We start from the raw sequence: 23,422 nt of genomic DNA on the forward strand, positions 1-23,422 counted from the left end.
ATTGGGCTGTCAGATTTATACTCCTCATACTGAGTTAAGAACGTTTCGTCTTTCTCATTAGCCATTTCAAGTACATCACCAATCACTACAAATGAATGAGATAAAATAATGTTTCATCTGCTCTGATGCAAGCTGCTAACATTAGCATGTACGAATAACTAGCATATAAACTGGTTACCTAAACCTCTGGTAGGCTACTTCCAGGGATAAAGCGGGGTGAAGATGGTCACAGACGACATTAATTGTTGGATGAAGGTAATGCAAAAAATAAATAAATAAAACTAAAATAATACATTTATTGTGAGCAAACACATTCACTGTCTGTAGCTCGTTAGGCTACAACGTTTTGGCTAAGGTTAGCCACTTTATTCAACTCTAAATAAGATTTCATAAGGTTTAGTGTCAAGTAACCCAAGCCATGTTAGCAAATAAAGTATTTCAGATGGGAAACCCATTGGTTACACATCTACCTAAAGTCATTTTCAACATGACACAGTCTCTTAACAACGCCTTCAAATGTAGTCGTGGATGACATACAGCAACATAGCTTACTTTTAATACAAACAAACAAAACAATAGCCTTCTATTTCTATTTCTATTTCTAAAAACAGAAATGTCCTTCCTACGATAGGCTACATTATATTTTTGTCTTCCACAGGGATCCACAACTAGCTAGAATGCTAACTTTTTGCTCGACACTTTGTGGCTTTAGCTTAAAACATTTTTGCACAATTTAAGATATGCTGCCATCCAGTGAATATTTGAGGCTCTGTTCCTGTTTAAAACCAGAGCCATTTGGACACTAAGAAGTCAGGTTGAGCTGCTGTTTTCAACCGCGGAGCTAATGTTAGCTTGATTAGCTAGCTAGCTACAACTGATTCAGTCTGTAAGCAATAGTTGGTATTTCAGAAGATAAACTTAATTAAAATGAAAAAAGCTTTGTTCCTGCATCAATGAAATCAAGACAGAATACAGTGTCATCTCAAACACCAACTGTGAACATGATTTTTGTAAACTTGTTTGTAGCAACAGAAGGTGGGGCTTAGCTAACAGACAATTTTGTAGACTTAGAAGTGTGCTACAGTGGTTCTAACCACTAACGAATAATGTAACCATCCAATATTTTATTCTATCTAAAGCATCTGTTTGTGGAAGTATAACTGCAGTCCTTGCTAGTATCATTGTTGTTAATGAGAACTGGAGTGTGGATATTTTAAAGGTAATTTACCGTTTTAGTGCCAGTTTCCAAACATCTATTTATTTATTTATTTATTCATTTGGTGTTTCTGTCAGCAAGACTGGAAGGCAAAGGACCAAAAATAGACCTTTCACACAGTCTTCAAATTCACAACTTAACACACATACACAACTCCACACACACCACTACACAGCTTCATGCAATTGAATGAATCTCATCTTAAAATCGGGCCTCATAATTGCTATTTTTACTATCCCATTAGTATTTTAATTATCATTATTAATATATTCAAAGAGAATGAGAAGTTTGGGAATTGCAGTAGGGCTGTTTAAAATTCTGCATACTGCTAGCAGGTATTTAAATGACATGACAACAAAGGAGGGAACATAAACTTTAAAGATCGATCTTAATGAAAACAAAGATATCTGGACTCGTTGAGCTTGCAGCACAGGTTAGCCAAGAACAAGACAATGCCTAAATTTTACAACAAAAAAAAACCAATACAGATATTTGATTGTGATTGTGCGCAGCATGAAAAGAAAAATATACAGTCAATCCTTTCCTGTGAGCTTGATGCGACAAAATCTTGCAGTAAATTAACTTTTTACTTTGTGGATCCTTGTGGTGCCTTATCATTTCTCAAAACACTTTTTTCTAATAGTGACACTATACAGTGCATCCGGAAATGTTGAGTGTCATGGCAAAGGCTGTGAATACTTATGTACAGTTGCAAAAATGTCTATTTCAATTTGCCATTATGGGATATTGTGTGTAGAAATTTTGAGGGAAAAAATTAATTCATCCATTTTGGAATAAGGCTGTAAAATAACAAAATGTAGAAAAAGTGAAGCACTGTTAATACTTTCTGCATGCACTGTATATCTTGTCCTTGCTTGGTAAGCTTCTATGAAATGATAAACTAGATCACTCATTCAATAAAGTGTAAAAATGGTTATAGTTGTGTTTATAGAGTAGTTTAGACATTATGCAGTTCCAAGGCAGGATTAAATTTGAATACGTCTGCTTTACTACCTCTGCAGATTTCGCATAAACAACAAAAACTAAAAAGGATGATATTGTATTTTCTACAGTCTCAGCTAGAATTGGTGTGGTTTGATGGAATAAAGGTGAATAATATAAGATATAAGCCATTTTTTCCCAGTCTCCGTAGAAAGTTAAGCACACTAAGTCTCATAATATGACATCCTCACTGTTTGCCCCTGAACACGTTACAGTAGTAGTTATGAAACAAACCCCCTACAGAAAACACACCATGGTGCTATTCACAAAGCTCAAAAAAGATTCAGAAAAAGAAGAGTAAGGGGAAGATCTGGCCTGTGATGGAAGACAACAGCTGTAAGCCAGTACAGCATTTGCACCTTCTGAAATCACAAGCTCAGGTTGCATTGCTGTGTGATTTATTTTTTTTATTGACCCAGTGCAGGGTGGATTTTTTATTTCAATGTTTTTTTTTGTTTGTTGTTTAATTAAAAAGCACTTTGGTAATGTCATATAGAGGAGTCACTACATAAGCCAATAAGTGACGACAGCACATGGATGTGGGAGGAATGTGGCTGCTGGCAAGATGTTTAAAATCGCTGGTGAACCGAGAGAAGGGGGAGTCTGAACATTTCTCGTGAGCAAGAAGGAACAGTTTTATATCCGATATTGCCGATGACATCTGAAAACAGTTTGGTAGCTGTGCGTCCGTTAAAATAATCTAAAGAATTTTAACCCGATAAATAAAGTTGTTTCTAAATAAATCAGACATTACCCAATAATGAACACTGGTTGAACCATCAGAATGCAGAGTAGTGACTATATATCGAGCACTATGAGCTAGACTATGACTACGATTACTCACTGTCACTATTTAACACGAGAAAGGCCAAGCTGCCATCAGCCCTGATCTAAAGTGTAGGAAGCATTCACACGTTTTTTAGGACACAATACGGCATCAAAGGGGGCTTGAAAAATCGTACACAGAACTCAACTAGGACTTCTACCAGGCTGTTTTAGAAAAGCGCAAAGGATACTGGGTGGTACAGACAGGGGGCTCACGTAGTGCTTAACATGTTTCTATCCCCATTCATAACCTGACACCAGCAGAAATGGGACATGACAATCAAAAGGTGTACAAATGAAATGGACAAACGTTTGAATGAGATTTGGTTTGGTTTTGCATCGTCACAGACGTCCTTCTAGGGCTGCAACAAAATGATTTTTGTTCTTGATTAGCCTGCCGATAAATTTTGTGAAAATTTCAGTTTGTGAATCACAGACAATTGTTACTTATAGGGCTTTCACACCAGCAGAAATCTCCTGAAAAACTGAGGATATTTCTATTTTTATGTGTGAACGCAAACAGCCAAATTTGTTGCTCGGACCTCACCCGGAGTTTCTCCTGCCAGATCCCTAGTATGTTTTTCTGCAGCAAGTCCGAGTGAGCTGATGTGAGAACGCAGCAGGATATTCTCCGGAGAATTTACCTCGAGCCAATAAGAGGGGGGGAGTGACTTTTATATTCTGTGACTGCTGCACGGTGCATTGAGTGTATACATGCGACCACTACGAATTAACCTGCTGCATTAAGTTTTCTGTTCATCAGTATGATGTTCGACGCTCTTTTGTTTATTTTGTCATTCCGTTGGACTAGGATTGATATAAAGGCAAATATTCTCATTATAGCTTATTATATCTGGAGCAGTCCTCCTGAAGTTATCTAGATATTTTCAGGAGTGCATATGTGAAAACGGCTTTAGTTTTAGAGCCCGAAGTCAAGTCTGCAAATTGCCTTTTCTGGCTCCAATTGAAATTAAAACAAGTAAATCTGACATTTTTCAGTACACATTTTTGGATTGTTCATTGTTTATCGAAAACCCTTCTTCATTGATTTTCTTTTTAATCAATCAATCATTGCAGCTCTATATCCTACAGTACTAGCATGAAATCACCAGTTACACCTGTGAACATCTACAGGTTTAACAGGTGACTTTCGTTGAAGAACCCCTAAATTCTATTGGCCTTTCTTGTGATAAATAACTGACAGATGTGAGGACAGCGGGTTGCACCAAGTTTTAAACTTCACAAACAGTGAGAACGAAGGAGGAGAGGAGAACAGGAAGCTGAGGCTTGAGGAGGGAGAGACTCCATTACAGATTAACCAGTCAGGGTTTATTTTTGTTTCTTCCGACCTGACAGAAAGAGGAAGCTTCTGGGAAGAGTGAGGGCTGGGGGATGTTTAGTCGGAGAAGAGGCTCGCGAAGGACTGTCGGAGGCTGCGGATGGTTTCGGCTTTGGCCTCGTCGTCGGTCACGTTTCCTCGTAACGTCTCCGTGAAGGTGTTGGTCAGGGACTGGGATTTGCTGTACAGTAAAACGAACAGAAGTCTACTTTAGAACATGAAGAGTTAAGAGGTAAGAAGCAAAGAGAAGCCGCCATTGATCGCGGCATATAACTTTTATAGGACACATTCTCCAGCGTTATGGTTGACTCATCCCTGACAAGAAGGAAAATGAAACACTCAAAACTTTCATATTTATTTAAAAATATTTCGCTGAATAATTGTATCATAAAGGACCCAAATGGGGCGCCATCAGTGGTAATCCAGCACAAATTACTTCAGCTGTGGAGACTGTTTCTGAGCTCCAGGCCCGGAGGAGGCAGGGATGGGGCCCGGCTGGAAGGCCTGGCTGGGTGAGGTGCTGGCTGACCGGGCTCGCTGAGGGGAACCCTGGGCTGACTGGGATGGAGAGGCTGAAGCAGAGCGGTGTCCCCCTGCAGGAGGTATTTATAATGACATGTAAGATTAGCCATTGCACTCAAACAGCTAGTTCTCTGTTTGAAAAAAAAAACAGGGACTCCTACCTCGTCTGGGCTGTGTGGTCTGTGGATGAAGAGAGAGAAAGTCATTATTGAGTCATTCTAAGACAAACACAGATATGTTTGATTGCTGGTGAAAGCTGTACAAGTAATTCTTACAGTTGGATATTATTAGCAGAAACATTTGCAAAAGTACTTATAATAGTTGTTACTGTATACAGGGTCTAAACGTAGTCACATTGAAGATTAACTTCTACTTCTACTTGGCCATTAAAGCTACAAAATACCCAGAGGCACTGCTTATCAACAGGCAAGGCAGGCAACTGCTTGGGGGCCCCTGGCCAGTAGGGGGCCCCTGAGGGCTCACAAACTTCAACCAAAAGCAGTGGCCCAAAATGTGCAAATTTTGCCATGACAGTAGGAAACCTCCCTAACGGGGCCCCGCCTGACAGCACCCACTCTCGTTGCCCTGCTGAGCGTTGCATGCATGATTGCTGTGAAAACCAAAATTTTGTGGATGAAAGTCAATAAAAAATAAAAATAAAGAAGAATTACACGTCTATAGGAGAGAAGAAAAAGAAACAGGAAGAGGAAGAGGAGTAAGCGTCGGGACACGGGCAGACATGATGGTGATGAACGCTGTTTGGAGGGCCCCCCCATTTAATTTTGCCTAGAGCCCCACCAGACTCTAGAATCACCCTTGACAATACCCCAACTAGTTTTCTGAGTATGATATACACTTGTACTTGAACATGCATATACTGTTCTAATCATATTTTTCTACTACAGAGTACATCCATTTCTTATATGTGCAATATTTACATTTCAGATTTATTTATATTCTTTACTTATGGCAAGTTACTTTTTTACTGTTCAATCTACATGATCTGCTGTAGATATTTTCTACACACACGTTGCACATCTTACTTGAATGGAAGTTGTTTGTTGATTGTGTGAAGTTGTATAACGACAATAAAGGCTTTCTATTTCTTAATCTTAATCAGAAGTACAATTATAAACAACACAATTCAAGAAGATATCTTTATAGTAACAATAATGTCAGCAACAGCTGCTACAACGTTACGTTAACGATGACACATCATGTCTAGAAGCATTTCCATTTTGTTACATCAGTAGGAACACTAAAAGCAGTGGTTTGAATTTGAGCTGGAGTATGTGTGTTTTCAGTACCTTGACAGAGGAAGGCTGAGGTGTGGAAACTCCCAGCAGCACCTGGGCCATCTTGTTGATGATGAGCTCCGTGATCAGCTGTTTATCCTCCTCCACGTGTTCACCAATCAGAGGCATGGAGCTGTCCATCACCTAAACAGACAGAAAATAAAACGGCCAATCAGATTCCTCTGTGACTCTTTCTGCAAACACAACCAAAACAAGGGAACTGAACCTCTCCCTTTAGTCCTCTAGATGGCAGCATTGCATTTGTTATGATGGAGTTCAGAAGCATCCAGAAAAATGATGTCAGACATAATGGACTGTTTGGTGTATTGCCAGCATGATGAGTCATTTTACAGATCTCAGGGGATATAAGCTATACAACACTGGATGATGGCCATAAAGACTATTTATGCACTGAGCGTGACATTTGAGTTTGTTCACATGCACTTTAGAACCCTCACAAAGCCTCTTGTTCTAGATCTGATCTGCTTCATCTACTCTATAGAGCTGCAACAACTGCTGTGTGGGACGTTCAGCAGTTTGAGATCCTGCAAAAAGGATGCAAATTGAAAAATAAAACAGGGCAGGACAGGATGGAACTTCTCTCTAATGTTGGGCATTAGCCCCTCAGCCCTCTCTGATGTAAATCCCATGAAGCAAACTAAAGAAATACACTGATATATAAGTGTCCATGTTCAGCCATGGAGCCTTCCTCTGAGCTCGAAAAGAACCCAAGATTAGGATTTCCATTGAGCAGCATGTACAATGTGACTCCACTTGTATATATTATGTTGCCCAGTGAATGACTCGGAAAGGCACAGGCCACATCCATTGCAATACTCAATTAATTAACCTCAAAGAAAGAAAAAAAAAAAAAACACGTTCCCACCACTTGAGCTCACATGCACACACACGTGCACTGCAGACCCGCAGAGCAACAAGGAGCTGTGGGACCTGACGTTCTCCTCCCTGAGGACCAAAACAAACACGAGCATGGAAGTGTGGCTGCTTGGACTGCTGGTTTGGATGCAGATGCCCGGTGTGGTGGATGAGACTGCTGCACCGCACCCCGGCCACAGGCTGTAAACACAGCACGGGGTAAGTCTGCATGTGCTGATCCTCATGCACACGGTGTGCAGTAACATGTGCTGCAGACACAGAGATTCCATTTAAAAAAAAAAAAAACAACTGCAGAAGTTCCTTTCACTAAACCTGTCATCCCTCTACTCTGTTTGAAGCTGTTTTTATTAGAGGCATCACTTAACTTCAATTGTATATACTTTTATCCCACAGAAGTGATACTACCAAAGCACATTTTGGAAGAGAAACACTCAGAGTTTTGTGGTGTTTTCATCAAAGTTGTTTCCCCTTTGATGCTTCACAAGACACAACTGATGCACACAAAGTCTTTTCAGAGCCAGGGACCTTTTCTTGGTGAGGTTACACTGCCCACACCCACAAAACTGCTCTTCAAAAAATATAAACATGGTTATACAAATTTTCTAGAAGATATGAAGCCTCTTTCCCGTTGACAACAATATTGTGATAGTACTGAAAGATGCACCTAATAGTCGAACAAACTAAGGTGGAATAAGAGTGGAATGCTTTTTTCATTGGTTAGTTACTCACAAAAAAAAAAACCCACCCATCCAGTAGATGCATCTTGTCTTTTATCTAACTGTCTGATCGATCTATCTGTAGAGTCCCAGCCCCAGAGGAAGGTGGCCTAATTGGTATTGTATGAATATGACATAGTCTGGCAGGTTTGTCATGAGTCTCTTCTGTTTAAGAAATGTACCAGGATGTACAGCAGACACAATTGTGGTACATTTCTAGCTACAGCTAAATCTACCATCTCTTTAGCTCAGTTGTTACGCTTGCTAGCTTAGCTATAATTAAGAAAATGTTATCTTAAATTAGGTGTTATTGTCTTATAGATGATCATGAATGTGATGTAAATGATGTAATCCACAAACAATTGAAGGTCTATAATAATTCCTTAATATACAGTATGTTTTACTATGAACGGTTTCATACTCTATGAAAGTCCTAATTTTGTTTGTGACATGATATGATTTTATTTATATACACTCTGCAGAGTACATAAAAGTCACATCCAATAAAAAGTGACAGATTTCTTAAAAAGCAGTCCTTGTCAAGCCTCAATAATTTCTCTTCCTGATCATAAATCCTCTCTAAACATTATGTTTCATGTGGACATGCGTACAAGCTATTAACCGAACGTATAACCCTGAATTGGTCCAGATTTTTTCATGCATTGTTGTATGTTATGAATCCAGAGAACCCAAAGTATTGAAAACATTTTATATCCAAGCTGTGTTTTCATGTTCCAGTGTTTCTCACATGTTTTTCTTTGTTTTTCAGAACTTTTAGATCCAAACACTTGGGTTCATACTGTTCTTCCATGTCTGTGTGTACCCAGCGTCCTGGCGAGGATTTGGCGGTGAGATGGGGCGTGGTACGGTGTTTTGGCCAGTTGAGTCATTACCACAGGGGACTTGAGCAGAGGCCTGGCAAGCGACCACCAGGAACCCACTTCAAACGTTTTGTGGTGGCAGGCAGAGCCGGGATCCACCCTGCTGATTTACTAGGATAGAAAGTCACCGAGCAGGAGACTGGAGCTGCCACTGGAACCCAGTGGTGTTGGTCTGAAATGTTATTGTGCTGTGCTTTGTTTAGACAATTTACTCCGCTGCATGTGCAAGATTACAGTGCAAAACGTGTGAAATGTGCTCAAATCATGATTATAGAGCAGTCGTGGTGCAGGGATTGGAAGAAGATGATGTTTTCCTGGGAAAACAACTAGGTTTGAGATATAGCAGCCAACAGGAGCCAGGGATAGTTTATCTAAGTTGATCTTACTAAATCCACTGTATCCTTAAACTCTTATGTATCTCCCATCATCTCTCTGTCTATATCTGCACTGTTTAAATAGAGCAGGTAAATAATATCGCATGTCACTGAGTCATGATTTTTATGTTTTATGGATATTACTTCTACTTTTTTTTATAGCTGGATATTTGCTTCCAAGGCTTCCAGCTTCCAGTTATTATTTGCATACATTAAACTATTGCCCAGACAATGACCAAAGGTTTTGTCATACTATCAAATTCATGCATGGGATAATATATGTGTGGTCAGACTATACCAAAGACACTAAACTTGGTTCATTGGCGTATTAATCAATAACCCATTGATTCATAGAAACGTCTTGATTGATAGCTAGTCATTAAAATAATTAGCTAATTAGGGAGACATCTCACATCTTCTTCATCTTTGGTAAAAGTTGAACATGCACAGTACCCATCTGGCAGAATGTAACATTGGTTAGCTAAAGGTCTCTAGCATCCACGTGCAAATAACAAACCAAGTTAGCCAATGTTAAGCCAAGTTATAGAGTATTCAGTGATTTGCTTTCTTTGGCATGTCAGTTACTAGACCTGGTACGTTCTGCCAAGCCTGAAGCTTCTTCAGTGGGTTTCTAGACTTGGCCTGCTGGTTGTTGACTCAAGTTGATTGCTAGCCTATGTTTGCTATTTTGACAGACTTCGAAGCTAATATCCAGCCAGACCATAAGCAGGTCTTGACATCATCATGTCAGAGAAATCATATTGTCTTGTTGTTTATTACTTTCATAACATTTGCCATGAAGCTATTCTACAATGTGTTGTATTGTTGTAGGATATCCTGTCACGCTATTATTTGTGCACATCCTCAGTGAATTGAGACAAAGCTGAAGTTTAACGCCAGCTGCAGTAAAGTGTTAATTACTCTAAGTGCCTCTGAGCAGCTCATTACTTTTCATTACAGAGAGGTGTCATGTCTGACGTCCTTGTCTGGAACAAAAAAACAGATTCCCACTGTGATGCACCCACAGCTCTTCCTTGTCATGGTTAATTAAATTCTATCATGCTGAAGGGTTGGCGAGAGAGAGAGTGAGAGAGAGAGAGAGAGAGAGAGAGAGAGAGAGAGAAGAGAGAGAGCAGACGAGGAGGAGGAAGAGTTGCTTGTCAGAGAACATCGTTACTCGATTGTGTCACCAGTTTGTTCTGAGACTACTCATCTCTGGGGACCTTGTAGGTATTTCCTGAGATAGTTAAAAAAGAGGTTTATTTTGACACTGCTGACCTCAGGCAGTATATTGATAAGGAAAAATGTGATGTCATGTTCTGGATCTAAATGTATGCACATAAGAGGTTCCTGACGGGCCTGTTTCCTTAGATTTGAAGTCATAGGAGTCTCAAGACTGATAAGCAATGACGCAACTATTTATTTTTTCATTGCTCTGAAAATAGAGTGATCACGTATGTCATCTTCTTATAGGGTGTATGATGTCACTGCTGTGTGAGGACTTTGGAAAGCTTTGGCTCTAAGTTCTCTCAACCTGCTTTGTCCACAGCCTCTCAAGTTTCAAATTATTCTGTTTTGCAAAAACCCTCATACAACAGTATATAATCTACTTGAGCATTTAAAAGTGGATTTTTGAAACGTTTTGAGTGGATGTCCAGGGGCAGAGTCAGGGGTGGCGGGGGTGGCCAGGGCCGCCCTTGAAATCTGATTGGCCACCTCAGTGGCCTTCCAAAAATCCTCAACTACTATTTGATTTTCTTCTGTGTTTAGAAACAGTGTTTATAGATTGGAGACTGAACAAAATAGCAAAGCTTTTCACCCCCAAAAAGTTAGAAAAGGGGAGAACACTCTATGAGGGCATGGGTAACTTTGGGACAACGTGTTTTTTCTCTGTGGATTAATAACTAAGAGTGACACCTTTCACTTTACACATGGCCAGTTTATCAGTGGCTCAAAGTTCATTTCACACATTGTTTCATTGTGCACGTCGTCTTCCAGCATTGGTGCTCCTGCTTGAATTTAAAACCCAACCTAAACTGTTGCCAACATGAATATTGCATCGCTGAATAGAACCCCCAAACTTGATCAAATATCTGAGGAAAACCTCGTCCAAATTGCTTGTGTCAGGTTATGCAACACCCTTTTTTGTCCGTCTACAAACTACAAACTGCATAAAAAGTCAAACTTTACTTTGAGCACAGAAACTCTACCTGCTGACTTGAAATAAACAGGCTGTGTTGACAGACACAGTGAGTCAACGCCTGAATGCTGATGTTGTTTTCATTCTCCTGCCTGTGTTTGGTCTACAGGCTAATCATTCTCTCAAGGCTCTGGACATCAGGGACCACCAAGTCTGATACGAAAATATTATCAGCAGAGATGGAGAATGAATCCAAGGCAAAGATATACTGGATGAAAAGAATGGTAAGATCTTAAAAATAAATTATACACTGATGATTGATGGGGGTCTAGTGCTTATAGATTGTTGAAAAATTTAGAAAATTATTTGAATCAGGCATATTTTCAGTCTATCGATCAACCATTTTTGGGCCATTTGTGCCTTTACTGGATAGGGTAGCCGAAGTTAGACAGGAAATGTGCAGTGGAGAGAGTGGTGGATTTCATGCAGCAAAAGGCCGAGCTCGGATACAAACCCACTGCTGCAGCACTGAGGACTTTAACCTCCGTACATGAGGTGATATTCATAACCACTAGGCTATCCGAGAGCCCTAAAATACCAAATTTCTGTTGATACTGGTTCAACATTTTGTCAAGGTAGCAAGTTATAACCCTTTATCCCTGAAGCACTGTTGTTGTTTTTTCTACTTTGCGATCTCAGAAACAAGTTGGGAGTTATTCTGAAGACAAACTGACCTCGATGATATAGTCGTTGCCGTCTTTTCCGTGGACGGCCTTCACTGCACAGATATCCAAGCCACCAAACATCTCAGAGCAGGAGTCCACCCACATCCGATATCTGGAACACGGTGACACAAATAACTGATAAACAAATAACTTTAAACGCAAACATTTCTGGAGATTTTGTAATTGCAGTTGGACCTTACATGTCTTAAAGTAACCAAAAACTAAAACTATTTACTGTTTAAAAAAAAGGCCCTTCTCTGAGTCAGCTCACCTGTCTGTCATGGCGATCTGTTCCAACATGGCAGAGCCTGTGTTTGCCTTCCAGTTTCCGGAGATGGATGTTCTCCTGCAAATCAAAGAAAAACATCAACCACTTCATTGGCTCCACTTAGAGTTAGTCACTCACAGCTATTACTGCTTAGCTGAATGGAAAATCTCACAGGACTAGCAATCATCAGTTGATCAGAGATGATTATTACTTTCCACACCTACATAACGTTTGTGTCAGAGCCGTTTAAAGACACGCTCTCATTGTAAGTCCACGGGGAAAAACAAGATGAGATAAGACTCGACTGGTCTGGTCTGATTTAGGCTTTTGGTCAAGTAGTTGTTAATATACAAAGACTTGAAAGGCAAAAGGGTGTTGACTCATGTTCTTTGTTGTTTTATGCTTGGATGAATTTATGACAAGGTCTCTTTCTTCTAAATGGGTGTGAGTGTCTGAGGGAGGAAATAAAGACCATGACTCTTCAAGGTTGCAGACATCTCAGAAATATGGAAAGTACCAATCTTGTTATATCCAGAGAATTCTAGAGTTGCTTTAAAGGAAGAATGTGTGACATTTTACACATAAATACAGCAGAAATCGAGTATGTCCTCTGTAAACGTCTCTCTGCGTCATGACTGTCTACAATGAGTGAGAAGCTTGAGTCCCGCTGGCTGTGTTGTTGTCTGAGCCGTGTTTACATCATGTTTACATGGACGGGACGGCCGGCTCCTCCCCTTCAGTTTATAAGCTGTTTCAGTCAAGGACTAGAGAAAAGCTATGAGCTAACTAAAGAGCGCTAACGTTAGCCTGCTAACACAACAATGCAGGCCACAGGCAAGTGCAGCTCCAGCCAATTTCTTCCGCTGCTTGCGTTAAATGGTACTTAATTTTGGTGCGTTCCATTTGATAACTCCTTTGTGCGAACGCAAGGGGAGGGGGGTTGCTGGTGATGAGTGGAGGCTTCAGCATGGTGGAGGTGTGGCCAAACAGCAGTTTGTTTTGGCTTCATGCTGGTGCTCAAGGGTGACATCTACTGGTCAAAACTGAAGAAAAAAAACTGTCCCAAAATCAAATTGGTTGAAGTTAAGGAACCTGATGTCAAATGTATGATCTGTTGGTGCTAAAAATCTTACATGTATGCCTTGTAGTTGTTGCCGATCTTCTGGATGCGGATGTCGTACTTGGACTGGACGAAGGGCTCGGTGGTGGCGTAGGTCCCAGCCAGGGCCACCACACTGGTGATGTCCTGGAAGTCCTGTTGGTTTTCAACTTTGATCTGTGGGAGAGACACCATCCGTTAGCGAGAAGCTAATTACAAAGCACGCAGTCAAAGCTGGTGGTGGCCACTTTTTTTTTTTTTTTTTCAATCCCACAAGAACTTCACACTTCTACACTACAGGATAATGAAGGGTCGCTGAATGGAAACATTGCCAGGGGTGGCTTTGAACTACGTCACCTCACTGCCATCAGGTGATTAGACTGTAGACACAGACTGAGGGGGAAATGACGCAATGGGACACAAAACATGGCTGTCACAAAGTACCCAAAGGTATTTTCCGCTATAACTTTTCAATAATTAGGGAATGATGAGGTGTGACATTGAAACATAGGAAGGAAAGAACTCATTGCACTTCAGTAGGTCTTTAAGACCCTCACACATTTCTATCTACACTACCCAGGCTCTCATTGGCTGCCTTACTACATTTCCCAGGGATCACCTGTCATTTAACAGCTCTATTCTGATGTATGGATCATTTTTCCATATGTGGTTTCTTCGTCGGAATTCACTACATTGATGCACATTCATGCGGTGTATTACAGCAGGTCATGGGAAATGTAGGATCTTGCAGACAAAGTCATTAATCAGTATTTTAAATGTATGGCAAACTGTCAGTGCTCAGTATCTCAGACACAAAATGATTCAGTCCAGAGGTTCACTCACTCATCACCATCTTCTCTCACTGCTCCTCATCACGGAAGTAGGGTGGAGGAAGTGAGGTGCCATCAAACAAGAGACAAAGCAGGAAGCCATGTTTTGTACTTTGGGGTTTCAAAATGTCCCTCTCTGTGACTCTTCTAGAAGTATTAGTTTTAGTAATTGGATTTCAAGAGCTGACACATACAAGCTAGTTCAGGCAGTCAACTGGAGCTGCACTGATTTCATACTTGATATGCCTCATTGCTCAGACCCACCACCACCCCAAGCATCCACCTGTAGGCTCCGACTGGGGGGTTTAAGATATCATCCCTCAAACTGTAAGGAGGTTGGAGCCTAGACGCCTAACTCAAACTAAACCTCACACAAAAAGTAAGGAAATGTGTGTTTGGTAGATTATTTATTTTATTTAACAATTCTTCTTGGCAATAAATCTTATACCGTTGGAAGCCTGTTTATTTCCCTTTTAAATGGTGCCACATTTGTGAGGAACATGCATTTGTGGGATGAGCAGCAGAGCTGAGTATGTGGGTTGTGAACTTGGTACATTCATTTAGCCTCAGATGCTAACAGATAGCACTTTCATCCATGAGGCTTGTCATCAAAATTGTACGTAATTTCGATGATTCACACATGAGCTTGGTTATTGTGTGAGTAGATTACAATTTTCAATTTGCAAAATGTCAAAAAGATTTGAGGTAGTAGCTCACTGTTGGTTGGACATAAAGGGTTTACTTTTATGCTGATATACTGATTAATATGGTATAAAGAGTGGAAAGTAAATAAAGAAATAAGACAGTTTGTGAGGTTCTTTTTGAAAATGCTGTCCTAAAGGCCTAAAGTAAAATGCACTTTCACACACAAACAAATCCTAACACCCCCCCCCCCCCAAAAAAAAAGTGTGGGTGCATCAAAGAAATCCCAAAGAGCTTTTAAAAATGACGCAACTCTCACAAAAATCCACATGAGAACAAATTCAAGAGTGAGAATTGCACCAAAACAATAAAAGGAGGTTCAAGTGTTTTAAAGAAAGGCATGCAAACTTTGATGGTTCATGTGGTCCCGTAAACAGAGTTGTTAGTTTGATTGGTAATAAAATGGAAACGCTTGTTGGAACCCACATTAAAAACAGTTTTACTGCAAATAAATCCATTAGCTTCTTAAATGAGCTCATGAGGCAGACAAATATGTTCAAGCTGTTTTGGTATCTGTCAGATGTAGAGAGCTTGAATTTTAGAATTACGTCTGTTAGAATTAAAGACAAGTATATAAGTAATAAAGAACACTATCTGGTAGACTGTCATCAGAGACCAGCCCCTGACATAATGTTGAACCTTTACAACAGCTTCTTGTTTTAGTCACTGACTACATATTAAGGTGAACAAAGTGTCTCCATCTCCTCTCATTGGATCAAAGATTGAAGCTAAAGTATCCCTTGCAATGGGCGCTGATTTATTGGGCTGGCGACTTCATTTAGAGCCGGAGCTTTGCAGTGTACTCTACCGCTGAATTGATGTCCTGCCCCCGCCGCTAACCAAAACACATATTTAAAACACCAATTAAACGGCAAAGATCCCTCAGATCGGCACAGTCTACAGCAGAACAGATTTTTGTGTCCGTTTGGATCAGACACTCACAGTTATTGAAAGTTCAGTGACTCCTGTGTTAGTGCTCGTTATGATCTGCCAGTCATAATCTACCATCCACTTGAGCATGAATCAGTATGATAAGAATGAACTATAAAGACAAAAACTTTGTTTGTGAATTCTTTGGGTGTGTATTTAGATTTGTATCCCATGTCCCATCTGTCAACATGGAGAAGGCTTTTTGTTCTACAGCCAGTCAGTAAGGGTGAGCTCTAAATAAATTGGCTGCACTTATAGAGCCGTTGTGTCGTCCAACTTTTTGAACTGTCCATGGTCTAAACTCTGAAATATTAAATTAATTCATTTAGGGGCAGAATTGAAGGGGTTAATTTAGATTTTAATATAGTTTACATAAAGGTTTGAGTGTGTGTTCATTATAAACGTGTGCATTCAGGGGACTTCTTTCAGACTTTGAGTGACCAGGCACTGAGGCTGAGCTCTGATCCTGGCCTGCTCAAAGTGAACGGGCAGAAGTTGAAACGACTAAAAACCAACTGAATGGAGGGAAGTGAGTCACAGCTCACATCATAGCTCCAAAGGAACAACCTGATAGCTAGTGGCAGCTCCAGCTCTGTGCTGTAAGCACGCGAAGCTCCAGAGAATTACGCAAGTCCTCTGAGAAACTAAACAAACTGCAATGATGCAAGGAGAAAGTAAAAAGGTAAGCCAGAGAAGGTGAGAGACTGGCAGAGAGATGAAGAGCAGCGCCTGGTGGAAACAGTCGTGCCATACTGGTCGAGTCCAGGCTAAATGACATAATTGCTAGCAAGTGTGTAACTGTGTAAACAAAACACTGCTACTGTTATGTCAGTAAAATGACAGGCCAATAAGGTAGAGCCATGTATTACACATAGCCTTTCAAGCTGCTGGTTGGTACAGTTAGCATAAATTAGCCCTTTCAATTACCTCATCACTCTGTACATTACTTCAGGGTTTGATCTTATGGTGCGCTCCATTTACCTCAGAACTTGTATCACAGAGCTGGGAATGAGGCCACACCCAGGTTAACTGGGTTCCAGTTGCAAGTTGGAAAAGCAACATGGAGGAATGATTGATTTAATTACACAAAAAGAGGGTTAAGTTGCTAATTAAACACTGTAGTTACAGCTAAAACATTACTGTTGATTCACCTAGCAGCCATCTTGGATTTTAGCTCAGGCTACTGAAGGTTCTCAGAGTTTCCAAGTCAGAATTTAAACTTCAGGGGAGCGTTCGTGATGATGTATCAGACCAGTAACTCATAATTTACGACTTCTGAGATCAAATAGAACGCACCATAATATGTTCCAAATAAAAAAATCTATCAAATCTTCCCTTGAAAACATAAATGTAATTTAGCTGTAAGATTACTACAAACATGGCTACGATCCTTTGACTTTGTCAGAAGAAATGTGGCAACATGTTTTAAAGTTTGCCTGGATAAACTAACATTAGCTACCATTAGCTGCTACCATAAACTGCAAGACCCCTTATGGCTGTAACCGTCTGAGTTTTACCACTTCTGATTTAAATTTTTATTTTAAAAGGTTCATGAGCACCAGCATTAAACTAAACCTAAATTGACCCAGAATGACTGTGATCTAAAAATTCTTACTTGAAATCCAAATAAGCAGCAAGTAAGCTATGTCCCATCCATGTAAACAGGATGTAAACACGCTCCGACAACAGTACAGCTGGTGGGACTCGAGCTTCTCACTCATTGTCAACTCAGAGAGACATTTACAGAGGATAGACTTGATTTCTGCTTTTTATGTGTCAAATGTTGCATGTTCTTCCTTTAAATTTAACGAGTTAACTTGTGTTAATGCAGTGTAAATAAAGATTGAGGAAATGAAAAAATATAGGCAGTGTTTGAATGCATGGTATTTCCAAGCTAAACCAGTTTCTGGCAAGAGCAAACAAAACAGCCATGATCCCACATGTTCTTGTCGCTCTCATAGCTCTGTGAGGTCTGAGGGGTTAAACGAGGTCCTGCTCTACAGGGGCCTGCCAAGTTCCCTTAAAGGCTTATGGGAAATTCTATAGCATGTCTGGCTCCCGAACAGGAAACCAAGCCCATCCAGACAGACGAGGGCCAAAGACATATAGGCTGGGTCTCCGCTTGTGAATCCAATATAACTGGAGGCAGAAAGAGAGACGGGTGGGAGACAAATTGTGAATTTAGTGTTGAGCATCATGGCTTTAAAAGAAAATAATGAATCTATATGGAAACAAATACTCCACACTGTTCACACACAGAGCAGACTTAAGTTATTCACATGTAGGTATTGTGTTAGTTTGCCTGAAATTGTGACTCAGCAAGACTGTTGTGTAAGAAAACTTAAAAAGTGAAACCACAAGTGTGCTGTACCCAGACTGAATCAGTTGTTTGTCTGTCTGTGTGCTCTATCAGACAATCAGACTCAGTGAGAGTAAACCAGGAACACATTTTACACCAAGATTAGTAACTGTGATCTGGACACCACAAGGGATTCTAAAGATCAGGTTCAGACATCACAGATTTGTACAAACTAGATCAGACAAGTTTTGGTTTTTGATCTCTTGTCTCATGTTTGAACCTCACGTTCAGTCAAAGCTGTCGTGATAGCATCACACTTGACTGTATGCATGACTGGAAGCCAGACAAATCAGAGTGTGTGCCCGTTATCTGAGCCGAGTCTGAAAAAGTCAGTGTGATGTAGCCTCTTTAAATGGTGAGTTAGGATTTCTGACATGTGACATGTTAAGGAATCTTCTTGATTTAAAGTTCTTTTCCTGATCATATTGCTTTAGTTCTAAATAAGAAAATTGAATCAGAATCATGGAATAAGTCCAAGCTTTGCTGCCATTTCATAACGGTTGCACCTTAAAGTTAAAGGGTTTTTTTTAATTCAGGGGATTTAAACTTTTGTGTCAATCAAAAATACAAGTTAAAATGTATGTGTGTGTTGTAGTCTGCATGTTTTAAGGAACTCACCTTTCCCATTCCAGCGTAGGCGTGCCCCATTTTGACCACAACAGGGTAGGTAGGGGTTGTAACCTGCAGACAGAAAAACATCGGAATATTAAACTGATATAATAATCACATTCATTTTCGTCCAATTTTTTAAGCACTTTTTAACTTTGTGAAGAGGGCAGATCAAACGAAAAGTCATGTTATGTCCCTTACAGTAAGTACCTCTTTACGCACAACACTGACATTGCACTTTTAAAATGGTATGTTAGCAACCAGGTTAGCTAAATGCTAATCCTTGACTTGGGCAGAAAAAGAGAAAAAACATTCTTTGATTTGGACATTTTCCTGCCACCTTAACCTCGGGACCAAGTACTGACTGAAACATCTAGCTACAAAGCAGCTGATACTAAATTCCACATTTTTGTCTTTGTACAGTTGGACACAGTTGGTTTTTAAGAGTTACAAGGAAAACTGTCAGGTGAGCGAGTCCAAAACCGTGATGTTCTGTGCCATAAATCAAAAACAATAAGCACAAAAATTCCAAAACGCTCCATTATCCTGAGGATAACTGCAAGATCTGGTGCTTATTCTCTCTGTGTGGTAATAGACATTGTTCAGAATACAAATATTTTCAAAATAAAAGTACTGATTGTAGCTTTAAATAAATGGTGCCAACAAATAGGGATTCAAATATTCTTTAAACTTGCTTAAACGTGAAGATTTGAAGTATCAACATTGGAAGCTCAGGAATTGCTGGTGTTTGGAAAAGGATGTCACAGTGAGTGGAGACATTCAGGACTTACTTTGTCTTCTAAATATACAGAAAGACATACGTGTGGTAAACACCGCATTGAGAGGAAATCCAAAAGCGGAAAACTATTTCCAGTTTGAATTGTGTACATTGAGTGTGCAGAACCCTGAAGTGGCTTTTCATGCCGTCCTGCTGAACTTAAAGCTGCCCAGTTTGAGGAGCCGCGAGCTGGAGACAGAAGAATGTTGGTTTGTTACACACTTGGTTCTGGGAAGCTGTGTAGAAGACCACACCTCATTGGGATGGGTTTGTACAGTAAAAACCTGTTATTTCTCATAGTTTGTTGAAGTGAAGTGGGTGAAACATCAACGGATTACTTCAAACGTCCCTGTGGGTTATACACACCCCTTGTTAAATCCACTGATATGACTGTAAATGAGACGTAATCCAAGAGGGACTTTTTCAGTTTCAACAGCATTTAGGGTTCAAGGTTATTTAAAGAGGCCCATGGCACACACAAATCAGAGGGAAGCTGCCTTGCGATGATAAATCACATAAAAAGGTTCAATGAGAAGAAGCATTGATGGTAAGTATAATAGTCTTAATTATTAACATGAAGCAACATGTTTCAACCAGAGGCAAAAAGCCAGCAGGTGCGTGAAGTTGAGACCTGTGAGTAGGAAGACAACGCCTAAACAGCTGTTATAACTTCATGCCAACCCTCCCGTCAGCTGACAGGACTACACATCCTAATGTTGCTATCAGCTTGTTTAAGCGAGAGCTCGAGGGTGTGAGCTCTTGCTTCTGCTGACAGGTTTTGACAGCACAGGCTTGGCCGATATGCTGCCAAGATAAAGTGTTCTCTAATTGTCTCCATTATCACTTCACGCGTGCCAGTGGACAGAGGAAGGAGGGAGGGGAAGGTTCACTTTGTAATACATGTTCAAGTGATGTAACTGTATGAAGCATTTTGTCAAGCAAAGATAATGCTGACTTGAAGAAAACTGGACAATGGAACTATTTAAATATCACAACTGGTGCAAATCAGTTTTGTTATAAAGTAGTTAATGAGTTGGAATAAATACAAGCTCAGATGGCAACACTTTTATCTTACTCCTTACTCTGGTACAGTGGTATCAAATGAAACAGTGAAACCTGAAAAGTTTAAAGTTACAGCACTATGGTATGGTCAACACTCAAGTGCCATTATCAACTAAAATATACGTTTAATTTTAACATAGAAAGGACACACAACTTTGGCATTTCAGCTTCAGAGAGAGGACTTCATGATGGTTCTTAACATACATCCATCCATTATCTATACTGCTTTTCCTGTTGGGGGTCGTGGGGGTGAAGTCGATCCCTACTGTTATTGGACGAGTGGCGGGGTACACCCTGAACTGTTCACCAATCAATCACAGGGCTGAGACAGACAACCAGCCACACTCACATTCACACCTAAGGGCAAATTTAGAGTCACCAGTTAACCTAACCAGCATGTCTTTGGACTGTAGGAGGAAGCCGGAGTACCCGGAGAGAACCCACACATGCACATGCATCTCCAGACAGAAAGGCACCTGTCCAACGGGTATTTGAACCAGGAAACTTCTCACTGTGAGGCAAGAGCGCTAACCACTGCACCACCATGCAGCCCAAAAGACAAACAATGGGTATCTATTTATTTATGTATGCTTTTTGCTTTTATTTGATAGGACAGTGGATATAGTAGGAAACAGTGGAAAGAGAGGGTGAGGAATGACATTCAAGAAAGGGGCCACTGGCCGGACTTGAACCCGGGGTGAGGACTATGGGGTGCAACATAATTCCACTAGCCATCTGCGTCCCAAACAAAGGCAGTTTTTAAGACAAAGATGTGATATATTCAAGTCACAGTCAGTTAATATGATATGATTAATATATCAAAAGATACAAAAATTGGAGGCTGTAAACAAAATGTTGACATTGAATGTGAAGGGTCTGCAATCATTTAAAGGGAACTACCAATTTAAAGGAAGAATATGCCACTTTTTGATCCAGTAGATGTCGCCCTTGAGCACCAGCATGAAACCAAAACAACTCGAGCTGCATTGTTGTGTTAGCATGCTAATGCTAGCGCTCTTAATTTTGCTCGTATCTTCACACTGCATGTACAGTAGATACGGCTCGGAAAGCATCACAGACAGCGGGACTCAGGTGTCAGAGGATATACTTGATTTCTGCTACATTTAAGTGTGAAAAATTGCATATTCTTCCTTTAAAGAATAGAAACATTTACAGTTCAAAATGTCCTGAAATTTATTTCATAAATTTCTCAAAACTTAATTTAGTCAACAAAAAGTGCTTCAAAGGTATAAGAAACCAACGCCTAGGAGGAGTCAGAAGTTCAACGCCTCTACAGCAGTTACATGTGTGCGTCACATGAGGAATGATAAACTGCTTGAGGTTCTAGCGAGTGTGTGCGAAGAGGAGGGCAGAATCACAGTTTGCACGTCTGTTAAGTCTGCTGGAGTGTTTTGGGTAGAAGGGTCTTTAACCACCCACTCTGTCTGGACATGTTCCTTCCACTCTTTCCCATCAGTGTGGCAATGACGGCAGACACTGAACATATTGGGGGGAGACGACCACATCCTCTGCCCCCTGATGAAACCGGAGCGTCAGACGGGAGACGTGTGCTCACTGTTGTTTTCAGATGAACTCAGAGACCACAAAAACACAAATGATATTACAATATCAGGGAATGAGAACATTGACATCTGATTGCAGCAGTTCAAGAACGTTTACTTCGGCCATGATGTTATTTTAACACCACTTGAGCCAGATTGTCAGCGTGTGTGTTCTGTCTGTTAAAGAGTGAGCTCAAACCCAGATAGTGGCAAAGAATTCAGAAATATGATGTTCCAGTAGCTTAGTTTGGTTGGGGCTACTTGCAGAGATTACATTTTTTAATTGCCTGAATACTTATAATATTAATGAATTAATATTAATATAATTTTCAATGTGTTCCCTTTCTGCTCATTTTAAACATTTTATAATCTAAAGTAACTTTTTAGTCAACAATGCATGTACTTGGGATGGCAGTGAAAAGATCTCAAGAGTGTATCCGTTTTTAAAAAAAATACTTTTACTTTCTTTTTTTTTTTTCCAGATTTTAGATTTTTTTCAAAGCTGTCTTATAAATTCTGTCACACAATGTCTCATTAGGAATGATTGGGCATTTTGAGTTTGGATTACAAAAATGATGGAGCATTTTAAAGAGTATAAGACATATTTAAGATCACACAAGAGGGAGTGATGTTGTACTGAATATCATTAATGCTGGGATTCGGTCATAGCTGTGCGGATATCCATTTCAACATCGCAACCTCAAGTATGATTTTGCTTTTGTAGGACAGTTAAACAGAAAACAGTGGTCAAAAGTAAAAATCAGCAACAAATTTCAGAAGACTCATGAATAGGATATTACGGCTCACTGAGTTAGCAAACTAGCTAGTTGTGAGTTAGCAAACTAGTTAGCTTGGTATTTGAAGTTCACACAGCTTTTAAAGATAATGTAGACTAGTATTAACATTGAGTCTTGTCTAAAGCCTTCTTAAGGTTATTTCTTTTTCATGGAACAACTTGTACTTTGACAGAGGAGAGCGAACTAAGCTAACAGGCTAAGACAGCCGACTGATAGCGGCATGGATTTGTGATTAGCTGTTTCATTAGCATGATTTGTTATATGTGAGGGTGTTTAAGTATTGTTGTTTGGCCTTGAATTTATTCCACATGCTCTGTTTTTATGTTTCCAAAAGTTAAAAAGTAGTTGTACTATTCTCTGTTAATCTTTCTGTGACTTGTATATGGAGTCTGTAATATATATCACTAATTACTTTTGGTTTGTTTATTGTTCTTTTGTAATTTACAGTAAGTTAGAAAACTTTCTGTATCCGTGGTGCAAACTATGACTTCACT

General features: G+C 40.0%; 1 protein-coding gene across 1 annotated transcript in view; it reads right to left on the reverse strand.

Moving 5' to 3' along the window:
- Positions 1-1,332: 1,332 nt before the first annotated feature.
- syn3 (synapsin III) overlaps positions 1,333-23,422 on the reverse strand; it is a 114,000-nt gene continuing 91,910 nt past the window's right edge. Inside the window, exons 7-14 of the mRNA XM_061029221.1 lie at positions 18,739-18,801; positions 13,334-13,476; positions 12,204-12,278; positions 11,942-12,044; positions 6,212-6,343; positions 5,066-5,084; positions 4,819-4,975; positions 1,333-4,563 (exon numbers count right to left, since the gene is read on the reverse strand). Coding sequence (XP_060885204.1) covers positions 4,440-4,563; positions 4,819-4,975; positions 5,066-5,084; positions 6,212-6,343; positions 11,942-12,044; positions 12,204-12,278; positions 13,334-13,476; positions 18,739-18,801 — 816 coding nt within the window. The 3' untranslated portion in view covers positions 1,333-4,439. The remainder of the gene's footprint in view (positions 4,564-4,818; positions 4,976-5,065; positions 5,085-6,211; positions 6,344-11,941; positions 12,045-12,203; positions 12,279-13,333; positions 13,477-18,738; positions 18,802-23,422) is intronic.

This window comes from Labrus mixtus, chromosome 22 (genome assembly GCF_963584025.1).
Source record: "Labrus mixtus chromosome 22, fLabMix1.1, whole genome shotgun sequence".
Lineage (NCBI taxonomy): Eukaryota > Metazoa > Chordata > Actinopteri > Labriformes > Labridae > Labrus > Labrus mixtus.